General features: G+C 41.3%; 1 protein-coding gene across 27 annotated transcripts in view; it reads left to right on the top strand.

Moving 5' to 3' along the window:
* The window catches only part of DST (dystonin), a 497,752-nt gene that overhangs the window by 285,609 nt on the left and 198,731 nt on the right, over positions 1-13,412 (top strand). For all 27 annotated transcript variants that reach the window (XM_033864484.2, XM_033864483.2, XM_033864472.2 and 24 more), the window contains one exon: positions 1,332-1,498. In XM_033864484.2, the coding sequence (XP_033720375.1) occupies positions 1,332-1,498 (167 nt within the window). The remainder of the gene's footprint in view (positions 1-1,331; positions 1,499-13,412) is intronic.

Genomic DNA, 13,412 nt, shown 5'->3' with positions numbered 1-13,412 from the left:
ATTTTAGACTCCACATATAAGTGATATCATTATGGTATTTGTCTTTCTCTGTCTGACTTAATTCGCTTAGTATGATAATCTCTAGGTCCATCCATATTGCTGCAAATGGCATTATTTCATTCTTTTTTTACAGCTGAGTAATATTCCACTGTGTGTGCACGCATGCGTGCGTGTGTGTGCGTGTGTGTGTGTGTGTGTATATATGTGCCAGATCTTCTTTATCCATTCACCTTTCTAGACTAAGGGCTATCTTTGGTCTGGGTTTTCTACTTTCAGTTGCCTGACTGCCTGTTTGGACCTTTGCCTTCTGTGTTGTTTTTACAGTGTCTTAGCCTCTCAGAGTTTAGACTGAAAAGAGTCTTGAACATTATCTGCTTCTGCCTCCTTCCTCCTCATAGATGAGAATGTTGACTCACAGATGTAAAATGACGTGTTCAAAGCTATGGGACTAGCGGCCAGGACTGGGGCCAGTGTCATGACTTCAGGGATTTTCTTCCTGGTGCAGGATGACTTGCCCCCCCCTCCATTTTGCTTCCCATCTGACCCTGGATGGCCGCCTGTCCTCTTGATCCCCTGGCTTTGCTCCTGCACTGGCTGAGGGAACAGTTTGCCGGTGTTACTCCCAGTTTGGAAATCACTGTGTGACCCCTGCCGAGGTCACTTGGTGCCTTAATGTCATCATCAGCAGGTTAAGTAGGACCCTTATCAAAGGGCGACTTGCAGATGTAAATCGTGTGAACTGGGGACCTGTTTTATTATCGTTTAATGGAAGAGACTTTAAAAAATTAATGAAAACAAAGTATAGGGAAAATTATTTGATAAAAGTTTCCCATTGAGTAAGCTGAATGAGGATTCATGAGAAAATTAGAGAGACCTCAAGCCAAATTGTTATGTAATGTGGTTAATTGGAGAGGGTGCTGTTTTCCTTTTCTGTTCTTTACACAGAATACCTGTTGGATCAAGTTCTCTGCAGGCAGTAACGTAGATTAATTTGTAGGTTCTGCTTTGATCCATTTGAACTTGGAAAAACATGTGCTTAAGTTGTTTGAACAGATCTAATTAGTAAAGTGGAATGGAGAATTTTCAACACTGGGACATTTTGGAATGAAAAATAAATGAGATGCTTGGGTTAAATCTGACTTTTCCATCTGTTAACCTCTTTGAAACTCAGTTTCCCTATATGTAAAATGGGGAAAATATACTCCTCTTACAAGTGAGAGTTAGGAGGATTAAGTGAAACAGCACTTGTAAAGTGCTTGGCACATAGTAGGTTCTTAATCTGTGTTAGTTTCCTTCCTTCCTAATGGTTTAATGTTTTCTGTTCCATTTAGATATCTGATATCCATGTTACTGGTGAGTCAGAAGACATGTCTGCAAAAGAGAGATTGTTACTGTGGACACAGCAGGCCACAGAGGGTTATGTGGGGATTCAGTGTGAAAATTTCACCACCTGCTGGAGAGATGGAAAACTATTTAATGCCATCATTCATAAATACAGGTATGGAATTTGTTGGGTTTTCTCCCCCTTTGACAAATCTGAGAAGTGTTTCTTTCATTTCCAAATTTTAAAATAACCTTTTATTATTAGACAAGCACTGAATGTGTATGGCAGAACATTAGAAATACAGACAAGTGAAAAAACAATCACATTTCCTCTACCCAGAGATCGTCACTCAGATACACAGAGCTATGGTGTGTCTTTGGATTTTGTCAGTGACTTAGTGGAGAGTAAGCTCTGATACGTAGAATCTGTAGGTGGAGGACCAAGATTGTGTATGTAGAGAACTGATGATTAGTGAGGTCAAGGTTCAGACTAAGCCTCACAAGTTTCCATATCATAGCGTCCTCATCTAGTTACTCTAGTAAGCAGCTGGGTTTAACGATGGCCAACTTCGGGATGGTAATCAGTTTCCCGGTGAGAATTGTTAACCCCAAGATCTGAGTTAACACTGATGTAGCACCTACTAAGTGCCAGGTGCTGTCCTAAGCAGTTTACATACGTTCATTCACTCAGGCCACACAGCATCCCTAAGGGAATCTTGTCCTCCCTGAGTTACAGACAGAAACTGAGACCAGAGTAAATACTTGCTTCAGGTCACAAAACCATCGAGTGTCAGGCTTGGGATTCAAACCCAGGTACTTGCCTGTTGAGTCCACACTCCTATTGCCTTACAAAAAATGAAATTCCTGGAAATTCTTTACTGAAAATGATGTTTTGATCTCCGTTATTTTTCTTAGTTTTGCAAGGATTATGTCATGTCGTTGAAGAACTGAATATCTTCCCAAATAGAGTAACTCACTGAACTGACAAACTTATTGGATTGCAATAAAAACAATAGGCGGAATAGGTCATATTTTGATAACTTTCTGCATGTGAGGCATTCTGTTAAATGCTTTCCTTATGTTATCTCACTCATCTCCCAGAGTCCCATAAAGCAGGAGCTGCTGTCACCCACTTTTATAGATGGGGAACTTCAGGTTAGCCAGGGTCACACTGCTAACAGCTTGCAGAGCTAGATTCTCACCCAGTCTGTTTGCCTGGAACCCCATCTCTCCCTTTCTCTTTCTTCCTTTCCTTTCTCTCCCCTTTCTCCCCACTCTTTTTTATTTTGGAGACTTTGACATCTATAGAACTGAACTGAGTCTCCCATGGGTCCACACCCAAGAGTCCCCTTTAAGCGCTGTCATAGTCTGCTTCCTTTACAGGACAACATTTCAGTAGAGGTAGGTGTAGATTGCTGAGTTAAAAAGAAAATCCTGTGCTTGCCCAGAGTAAAGTGCCAGCTCTCCTTGAGGGACACGGTGCCAAGAGGGCTTCATGGTCACAGACAGTGTGATGATCACACTGTGTCCCATGTGACTTAGAACACAGGCCGTCAAGTCTCACCTGTTCTGTACCTGGGGTGGAAAGGTCTTCTTAGCCTTTGAATGACAGTATTTGGATTGTTACACCAAAGGATGTGTGTCACGATGCATTTTGAGGGTGTGCTCTGCTCTCTGAAGTTTTTTAGCTTAGAAGCAAAACATTTAGAAGCCAGCTATTCTTCTAAAATAATTGACTTTTAAAAACAACTGATCTCCAGGCATTGTCTCTTCAATACTTAGGAAGGATTATGAGTACCAATTGGTATATACCTGCTGTGCGTTTTTATACTTAAATAAGTCACTGCTGTGTCACAGATCCTAAAATTTCCTGTTTAATGTTACAGAACTCACGTTGCTTTAGGAGAAGATTTGGATCTTGTGGAAGTGATTTGTTTTGAACTTTTATTTTGACAGAGTGATCATTTTAGAACATTGCTTAGCTTTAACTTTTTTTTTTTAATGGAAGTATAGTTGATTAACAACGTGTTAGTTTTAGGTGTACAGAAAAGTGATTCAGCTGCATATGTATCTATTCTTTTTCAGATTCTTTTCCCTTATAGGTTATTATGAAATATTGTGTAGAGTTCTGTGTACTGTCTATTTTGTATATAGTAGTATGTTTAGCTTTAACTTTGAACTTGGATTTCCTAGTGTGCTTTGTTTTCCCTTGTTGGAGTTCATGGTAAAAATACTGAATATCAGGTTTAAATACTTCGAAGATATCTTTGTTGCTGAAGTTTTGTTCAGTTACCCTATGCCTAGAATTACTGTGGTTTCTTTTACTAGAAGAAATCTTTCATCTGTAGAACTGTATTTTTTGTAAGTTCTTGGGCCTTTCTCTTTACTTAAAAAACAAATGAGTACTTTTTTTCCCTAGTATGTGTAAGAATTAAGCAGGTGGCATTGAGCTCCACATGGTTTTCTTTGGTGAGAGCCTTGATTTACTCTAGGAACAAAGGAGACAAAGTTATGAACAATTATGAAATCACTGTTAGCGGATTTTTGGCTATTGGGCAGTACTAATCACATTTAGAGAGTAGTGTTTTACTTAGCAATTGTTTTTACTTGATAATTATTCTCTTAAATTTTGTAATGTATTTATTTGGATTCGCTCTGGAAATATACCCACTTCATTGGGCTTTTTGGATTTTTTCAGATAAAAAGTTTTATTATTTATATGAATTTTACTTGACTTCTGTAATAAAAATCATCTGAGGTGGCACATGGGTTTGGTTTCTACTCAGATGCCAAGTCTAACCATATAGGATACTTTGTTGAGAAGGCCCTTAAGAGGGAAGGAGGGCTTCACAGGAAACAACCTCGTGATTGAGGCAGTGGATGGAAAGAGGGTTATGGTACTCCGATGTGACAAGGTCACCTGCAGTAGATAGAATGCGAGAGATTTCTCTGGAGATGAGAAGGAAAATAGTGTTTATCATTTAAGAGTAAACCAGTATTATTTGTAATAACTGATTTAGTAAGGTTTTTGTGTACAATTGTCCCCTGGTATCTGCCGGGGGGGTTGGCTTTAGGACCCCCGCAGATAACAAAATCTGTGGATGCTCAAGTCCCCTACGTAGCATGATGAAGTGTTTGCATATAACCTCACACATCCTCCATATACTTTAAATCATCTCTAGGTTACTTCTAATACCTAATACAATGGAAATGCTGTGTACATAGTTGCCAGCACACGGCAAATTCAAGTTTTGCTTTTTGGAACTTTCTGGAATTTTTTTTCAAATATTTTTGATCCATGGTTAGTTGAATTTGAGGATGCAGAAACCGTAGATACAGAGGGCCAACTGCATTTAGTATCTTCTAAGATTTAGAATTAAGATCTGAAATGGGAAGGTAATAGCATCCTTCAGATTCTGTATTGATGTGAATACTGTCAACAGTTGTGAGTCAAGCACGTGATTGTCTAGCATATTTCTATTAGTGTCCCCTTATACATTATGACTTTTGAAAGTGGAGAGCGTGTTTGTTAACCCCAGTAAACAGCACTTTACTAACAATTTACTAACTTTTATTCTAAAAGTTCCATAGAAGCTTAATTTTCTAAAATTCTTTTTTTCGAAAGAACTACTATATGAAATAAAAATGAAGAGAAATTTTCATAAGACTGATTTATAGATGTTACACACTAAGAATGTTCCATGGAGGTAAAAAGAAAGTAACTGTCACATAGCAGGTACCCAGGAAATAGATGCAGAATGTTGACCAGGTATTAATTCCTGTCCTGCCTGTTTTTAATATATGGTAGCTTTTAAAATTATCACAGTCCTGTGAAATAGATGGCACTATTTCCATTGTTATCAATTTGTTATCAAATTGTTAAATTATTAAACTGAGGCTCAGAAGGTAACTCACATGCTCCATATCACATACACTTTTAAATAATGGAGGTGATTGCTCTGGGTTCTCAAGTCCTCGTATACTTCCATGTAAATACTTAGGTAATTTCCTGTAGGCAGACTGCATATCAAGAAATGGAACTTTTGGCCAGAGAAGCTGTGGTAGTGCATCCTTGAAAACTAATGATATTCAGCAAAGACATGTGAAAATTCTTGATGGATTTAAGAAATTGTTACCTGAAAACTGGGTTTGCCTTTTGGTGGGTGTCCAGCCAAAAGACACAACCAAACCAAAGATCGGGAAGGATTTATTTTACTTGCAGCAAGTAAGGAGAACACTGGAGATCTTTCCAGAAGCAGTGTCTCCACAAACAGCAAAATTGGGGAAGTTTTAAGCTAGCAGTACATGCATATTCATGAAGGGGCTTGGGTGGTGGACAGAGCCCAAGCTTTAGTTGATTGAAGTCACAAGGGTCAGAAAAGGTCACCATCATTATCCCTTAGGTTCTAGTTTATCTGGTGGTTGAGCATTTCAGGCTCATCTTCACCACTGAAACAGAACTGGGAATCTTTACAACTGATATATTATCTTTGCTATTGTTACTTCTCTTGCCTGATAACAGGCAATGTTTCTGCTTTCTTTTGTTCCATTAAGATCATTAATTACTGAGATCTGTTCAAGGGCAAGCACTGTGGCGAGTCTTATATCACAAAATGGCTTAGACCAAAAATGGCTCCTCTTACATAAAGAAAGCCGTGCCTGGTTCTCTTTCTCCGGGGACCCCCCTACCCTATCTGCTTACAAGATGACCAAATGAGCAGTATCATATATAACTGCCAGCTAAGATCTTGGTCCCTTGTAAGAAATTAATGAGGACAGCATTAATTGTTTAACTTAGAATCAGCCATCTCTGAAAATAGCATCACCAACAACTGTAATGTAGTGAGGAAAGTTGTAGATAATAAGAGAACATTAAAATACTTAGTACCAGTAAGAGGAAAATCACAAATGGACTATTCTGTAGTTTTAGTGTGTCGTGTTATCCTACAGAGGGTGGATAGCCTGGATTGTGCAATGGATAGTGATGCTGAAAACTCAGCCTCTGTGCGCTGGTGCCAAACTGAATCTCAGAGACAGGGTTTTGGGTAGGGTAGGAAAGAATAGCTTTATTGCTCTGCCAGGTAGAGTAGGAAAGAATAGCTTTATTGCTCTGCCAGGTAAAGGGGGCCACAGCGGACTTGTGCCCCTCAAAACTGCGTGTCCCATCCCAGGAGGATTTGGTGAGGAGTTTTATAGCAGTGGTACAAGGGTGGGGTTGCTGATAAGATTAGGGTGTGTGCAGGGCCTGCACTCCTTTAATCTGGTCGCAGGTGATCTCCTAATCTTGATTAGCTTCTCTGGTTCCTTTAATCTGGCCTCAGGGGGTCTTCTCTGGAATGAAGAATGCTGACACCTTCCATTTATTGGGGGTTTTAGTTCTGTAAAGAGCTCAAAGATATTGATACCTGTATCCCTTGAGGAGGAACCAGGACGCTGCCCCAGGGCTGGCCCTCTCTTGTCTCTGCATCCCCCTCCCTTCCCTGATTGGCAGCTGTTCGAATCTGCCCTTTGGGACTCAGGGAAGATCATGGAGGCTGTAATCTGTTCCCTACAGACAAGAGACGCGGGACAGAAAAGCTTCCTTGCCCAGGAGCCCCACAGGGTCCTGCTCGGTTTCAATAGTAAGGATGATAAAGTAATATGATTTAGTAGAAAAGATTACAAGGAATGGTTCTGTGGGTTCTATTTAAATAGGTCACTGATAAATACATTGTTTTTATATTACTTCTGTCTTAGGAAATTCTGTTCCTAATTCCTTCTAGGCACGTTTATTTGTTATATTCAGTTTTCCATGCAAAGGGTTACCATATATCTATACTAGTTTCTGCTTGTTTTGTCTATATAGTTTAAATTTTCTTTAAAGCATATTAAAACCTTTTCACCAAAAATCACAACTGGTAAGATATCTTACCTTACTTTTCATTTGAAAGAATGACAAAGCAGACTTGGATTTGATGGACTTAGATGACAAGCATGTCACAAGAGCATTTGATGAGTAAGGAGCTTAAAAGCGAGAGAGGATGAAGTAGAATTAACTGAGAACCAATAGCCAGGGGATTCTAGGAGTATCCTCTAGACACCAGATTGGTAAGTCACCAGGAGTTAAGACACACACAGAGGAGTGAAATTCCTGACAGTAGCACACGTTCTTTAGAGGCAGGTGTTAACAGTAGAGGGTTCAACTGAGACTTCTGTGCTCTCAAGTATGCTCATACACACAGGAAAATAGACTTTTTCCTTTCTGAGAAATAAAGCTCTGATTTCCAGCTTGAATTCAGCCCCCAACTTGTCTGACTTTATCAGTCCCTGCCCTGGAACACTGATGAATGCCAAGTTCCAACTCAGCAGCGCCCAGCATCACTCAGCGTGAAAACATTTCTGTCCGACAGGCAGAGGCAAGAATGGGCACCCACGGGCCAGAACAAAGAGCACAGACTGTGCAGTGGGGCCAGGCGAGCCTCAGGTGGCCACACGTCAAGATACTAATAAGTATGTCAGGACTGAAATGCTGAGGGTGTTTTGTAGAGAAATTATTTCAGCTCACTAGTTTCTGCTTGTCCTCTTCTTGTTCTTAATTTATCGCATTCATTTATTTAACTCTCCTTTTCAAGCCCCTGGCATTCTTTTCACAAGCATGTTTTAAATCTATTACCCAAGTAAGACAACATTTTTGGAACAGGTTGTGTTTTAGAAGCATGCCATTTAAATATTTTCTAATTAGGCAGCCAGGAATTTTTCACTTCTCTGAGTGTGCAGTTGGGTAGCAATGATTTTTGTTCATTGTGTTCATTTGGATTTAGAATTTAATGGGACCATCCCATAGCATTCTATTAATTCTTTAAAGACGCTGTAATTGGGAAGGTTAGGCTGTAAGGCCGTGGTCAGAGTCATCTTCTTTAATAGGACCTGGAGGCTGTGATTCAGCCTCTTACCTGGATTCAGTCACACCTTACAAGCTATACTGGATTGGACTGGTTTAATACTGGGAGGAGGCCCTTTAGGGTTTGAAATGTTCCCATAGGAAGTTGGATTAGTGTTGACTAGGGATTCTTTCTCTCTCAGAACCTGGTCTGCCCTCAGGCTGCAGAACCCAGAGGTACGAGGGGGTGTGTGTGTGTGTGTGTACACAGGTAAGGTTTGTATGGCCATGGGCTAGACACAGACAGAGTCTTGATGGTTGTTCATTTTTTAAAAAGTCACAAACATTTCAGTTTGTGAGGCAAAATCAAATTGCTTGTTTACCTTACCAAATAAACTTAAAACACTTGAACTCTGAGGGCATACGTGGGTGACTTGTAAACATTATCACATTTTAAAATCCATAGGGAGCTCACATGCATGGCTGGTAATGCATCTGTATCCACGAGAGGCATGTGAGTTAGTGTTCATATCCGGTGACCTTTTTTAGTATTCTTCTGTGTATTTTTTCTGTGTATTTAGAATACTAGCGGGGAAGGAGGCCGGTGTCTTGAGATAACAGAAGAGAACGTGCCTGTCACACCAGATTTAGGAAGCATGTAATAAATGTCAGTTTCCTTCCCTCCCTCCAGGCTGCTGCTGACCCACTAATAACAGGGCTGTGGCTAGGAGGCTCGGGAGAAGATGGGCTTTGATTAAAGCCTCCCCTTACTGCGAACCTGATGCATTCTTCCTTCATCAGCTTCCCCTCAGCATTCTCTGACCTTCTCCTACCCTGAGATTTCTCCTGCAGTGCAGGACCAGTGGCTGTGTGCTCTCCATCTCTTGTTTCCTGATAGGTCCCTCTGTTTTGTTGCAGCACCTCTTTTATTTTGGCTCATTGATAGATTCATATTCTCATGTTATTCTCTGAAAGAAGTAGTTTACTATTTTCTCCCAGAGTAAATAAGTTGATTCATCCCACACACACACCCCTTTTTTTTTGTGGGGGAGGGTGGTATCTAGCCCCTAGATTTACTTACAATTTACTCTCATAAGGTCACTTAAATATAGGAACTGAAGGAGTTACTCTGTCAAAATCAATACTATTCTCTATGTTTAGTAAAGTCTGTGAGGCTGTTATGGGGTTAATTGTTCTTTGTGAAGAAGTGAGAGTTATAATTTGTTAGGTATCTTCTAATGTCTCACGTTAGATTCTAATCTTGAAGTCCTAACAAAGCTTGCTGTGAATTATAGTGTTTCTTTTCTTTTTTTTTTAATTTCTTTTTTATACTGGACTGGAGCATAGTTGATTAACAATGTTGTGTTAGTTTCAGGTGTACAGCAAAGTGATTCAGTTACACATATACATGTTTCTGTTCTTTATAGTGTTTCTCATTCTTTGCTTTCTGCCTTGTTGGTAGGAGAGAGTCACTTTGTAGGAAAAAAAAAGAAGAATATTGGAAGTAAATTCATACATCTCCTTTTGAGAAAAGGGAAAGTTACTTTTATAGCTTGTTGCTACCTTGGAGCTCTTGGCTTTGTTTCTTCAACACTATGTACCCAAATATGAGCATAAAGGACTGTCTACACCCAGTTACACAACTGTGGGTGGGTCTCCTGCACATTTGTAGTTATTTGCTGGGGGAGGGGAAGGACCATATTATAGGTCTTTTTTTTTTCCCTCTTGAGGGGAAGGGGCCGAGGTGAGATGCTTTTTCCCACCAATAAGAACAGTAAGAATATGCTAAGCCTGAACACGATTTAGTCCAAACAGTCATCTTCAGGAATTTGTTACGGTGACTGTCCTGCCATCATAGACTAAGTGAGGCATCGTTAATGCATGTTTGTGTTGTGTGATGTATCTGAGAGCGGATGGAAGTGACACAGGTGGCTTCGTGCATCTGTGTGTGAGTTGGTGTGCTGTGTGCTGAGCACAGAGGTTGGGCTAAGACTGATGTCTAGGTGAATGGAGTGGGTTTCTCCCTCCTTCCCTCCCTCTCCCCTTCCTTCCTTCCTTCCCTCCCTCCCTCCCCCTTCCCTCCTTCCTTCCCCCCTTCCTTCCCTCCCCCCTTCCCCCTTCCCCCTCCCTCCCTCCTTTCCTCCCTCCCTCCCTCCCTCCTTCCTTCCTTCCTTCCTTTCTTCCCTCCCCTTCCCCCTTCCCCCCCTCCCCTTCCTTCCTTCCTTCCTTCCTTCCTTCCCTCCCCCTTCCCCCTTCCCCCCTCCCTCCCTGCATCCCTTTCAGCTCCTTCCGTACTGCTGAGTACACACCAGTTTCCCAGCAAAGCCTGACCTGTCTGAGCCCAGCTCTCTGCTTGCTCTGTGCCTGTACCCAGCAAATGAAGCACAGTGGAGAAAGTCCAACTTCAGGGTGTATTCCCAATCTCATGGTTCTGCCCAGCCATCTCTTCTATACATGTTAATTCACCCCTTCTCTCCCTCACACCCTCTGTCCTTCCTCACTCCTGCTTTCAGAGGATTTTGAGGCCAGAAGGTAGAAAGTCTTTCTTTTGGCTCCCAAAGGTACAAACCTACCTTCCTCTACATCCATCTCGCCATCTTTTCCCTGGTTTGATGGGCGTCCTCCCTCCACCTGTCCAGGGCTGTCCCCTCCTCCCCTGCTCTGGACCCCATCCCAACTGTTGCCTCAGAAACCTTCTTTCTCCTTCTAGTAAACTTTTCTCTCTGAACAGATCTTTCTCACTGGATTTTAAGCCCACTGAAGCCTCTTCATTAATAAAACAATTAAAAAAAACCTCTCTCAACCCCATGCTTTTTTCCATCTACTGCCATAGACCATTTCTTTCCTTAAAGGGGAAGACTTCTCAAAAGAATTGTCCGCACCCTCTGTTTTCATTTCTTCACCCCATACTTATTCTTCAACCCACTTGAATCTGGCTTCTGGCCCCCAAATCCACCAAAACCACTTCTTCTAGGGTCATGAGTGATTTCAGGATAAATGGGGGTATCCAGGACACATTTTCCAGGCCTCATCTTATTTGTCAGTATTTGACCCTACTGACTGCAGGTATCTTTTCTTCATGAAATGCTCTTTTTCTTTTCTGGCCCCACCCTGCCCTGGTTTTCCTCCGTTTCCTGGACCATTCCTGCTCAGGACCCTTTCCACACTCAGACTGTCTCACAGGCTGGTGGACATGGGAATTCTTCAAGGTTGCCTGTCTGCCTTTCTCTTCGGTGTTGACTCTTGTCCGTACCTACACCCCTGGCTCTATGCATTTGACCTTCTGTCTCCCAGCCTGTCCACTTCTCCCCACTGCTGCCACGTTCTTTTGCAAGTCACCCTGACCTCTCCCTGGATTCTCTGGGAGTACTTTCACCCTTTTACATTTCTTCTCTGTCTGACGTCAGAGCTGAAAACTTAATCTCTTAATCCTCCTTAATGCATTTTAATAGTTTTCCATCGTTCTTGGGAAAACGTTCAAAATCCCTTAAGAAGTTCATGAGATTCTGCATCATTTTGGATCCTGCCATTCATCCAGCCTCGTCTCTCCCTGTGTCCCCCTGCTGCTTGCTGGCTTGTGGCCAGAGCACTGGTCCCCTTGTACGCACGCTCCCTCTAACACAGTGCACGTGTGTGCTTTTGCCTCCTGTCTGGTACTCTTCCACCAGGTTTTCTCCTGGTTTCCCCCCAGCTCCCTTCAGAGCTCTGAGCTCTCCATACACAGAGTCCAATATTCTTTAAAATTTTTTTTAATTTTGTTGAAGTATGGTTATTTATAATGTTTTGTTAATTTCTGCTGTACAGCAAAGTGATTCAGTTATACATATATATATATTCTTTTCCATTTTGGTTTATCACAGGATATTGAATATAGTTCCCTGTGCTATACAATAGGACCTTGTTGTTTATCCATCCTGTATATACTAGTTTGCATCGAAAAATGTGCAGAAGACCTAAATAGATATTTCTCCAAAGAAGACATACAGATGGCCAGTAGGCACATGAAGACATGTTCAAAATTGCTAATTATTAGAGAAATGAAATCAGAGTCCTGTATTCTTAATGCCTTACTGCCAGGCACATAGTAGATGCTTATTAAATATTGAGTGAATGGATGAACACCTAGTTTGTTGCCTGGGAAGGATTATTTATAATTAGCATACCAAAGCACCACATTCTGCTTCTCTGATTACATTGTGTTACATTGTTTGTGTGCCCATAGATAACTTCTTAATAACTTCTGTACATTGCTCTGTATACTTAGTTCCCCAAGTACTTTCATATGGATCTTCTCTTGAGACTTTGGGCAAATCAGTGGGGTTTTTCAAACCATATGGTGCAGCAGCCCCCAATGCCCTCCCTCCACCCCATACACATTTTTTGTAGACGGGAAGTGTGACACAGGTGTCTGGATGTGTGTTCAAAGTCAAAGCAAGTTAGGACTAAATCACAGCCCTTTGACTTTTTCCACCTCAGTATAGACTTTTTCTCTCAAATATGTAAAAATTTGTCTTTAATAATTTTTGGAAACTTTAAAAAACTGTGGTAAAATATATAGTCAACCCTCAGTATCCATAGGTAATGGGATCTGCAGATTCAACCAACCAGGGATCAGAAATACTACACGATCTGGGGCTGGTTGTATCCACTTATGCCGAACTGCCTATACAAGGGGGCTTGTAAAGGACTTGAGCATCCGTGGACTTGGGTGTCCTTGTGGGTCCTGGAACTGATCCACCGTGGATACTGAGGGACCATGGTACGTAACGTAAAAGTAAAATTGGCCATCTTAACTATTTTTAAGTATACAGTTCACTGGTATTAAATACATTCACAATATTGTACAACCATCACCACCATCCGTCTCCAGAACTGTTTTCATCTTGCAAAACTGAAACTCTGTGCTCATTAAATAGGAACTCCCCCTCCCCCTCCCCCTAGACCCTGGAAACCACCATTCTACTTTCTATTTTTTTTCCAGCTAAGAAAGGAAATTGTGGCTCAGTGTCCTTTCAGATGATCAGATATCTCAAACCACAAGGTTTATTTCAGTGGTTTTGATTTTATTTTTAAAACAATCTGTTATGAATCATGGACATAGAGAACAGACTGGTGGTTGCCAAGGCGAAGGGGGTTGGGGGGAGGGATGGGGTGAGAGGTTGGGCTTAGCAGATGTAAGCTTTTATATATAGGATGGATAAACAAAAAGGTCCTACTGTATAGCACAGGG

This window comes from Tursiops truncatus, chromosome 10, assembly GCF_011762595.2.
Source record: "Tursiops truncatus isolate mTurTru1 chromosome 10, mTurTru1.mat.Y, whole genome shotgun sequence".
NCBI classification, from domain to species: Eukaryota; Metazoa; Chordata; class Mammalia; order Artiodactyla; family Delphinidae; genus Tursiops; species Tursiops truncatus.
The sequence above is the reverse complement of the archived record's forward strand: the minus strand, read 5'-3'. Positions and strand labels throughout refer to the sequence as shown.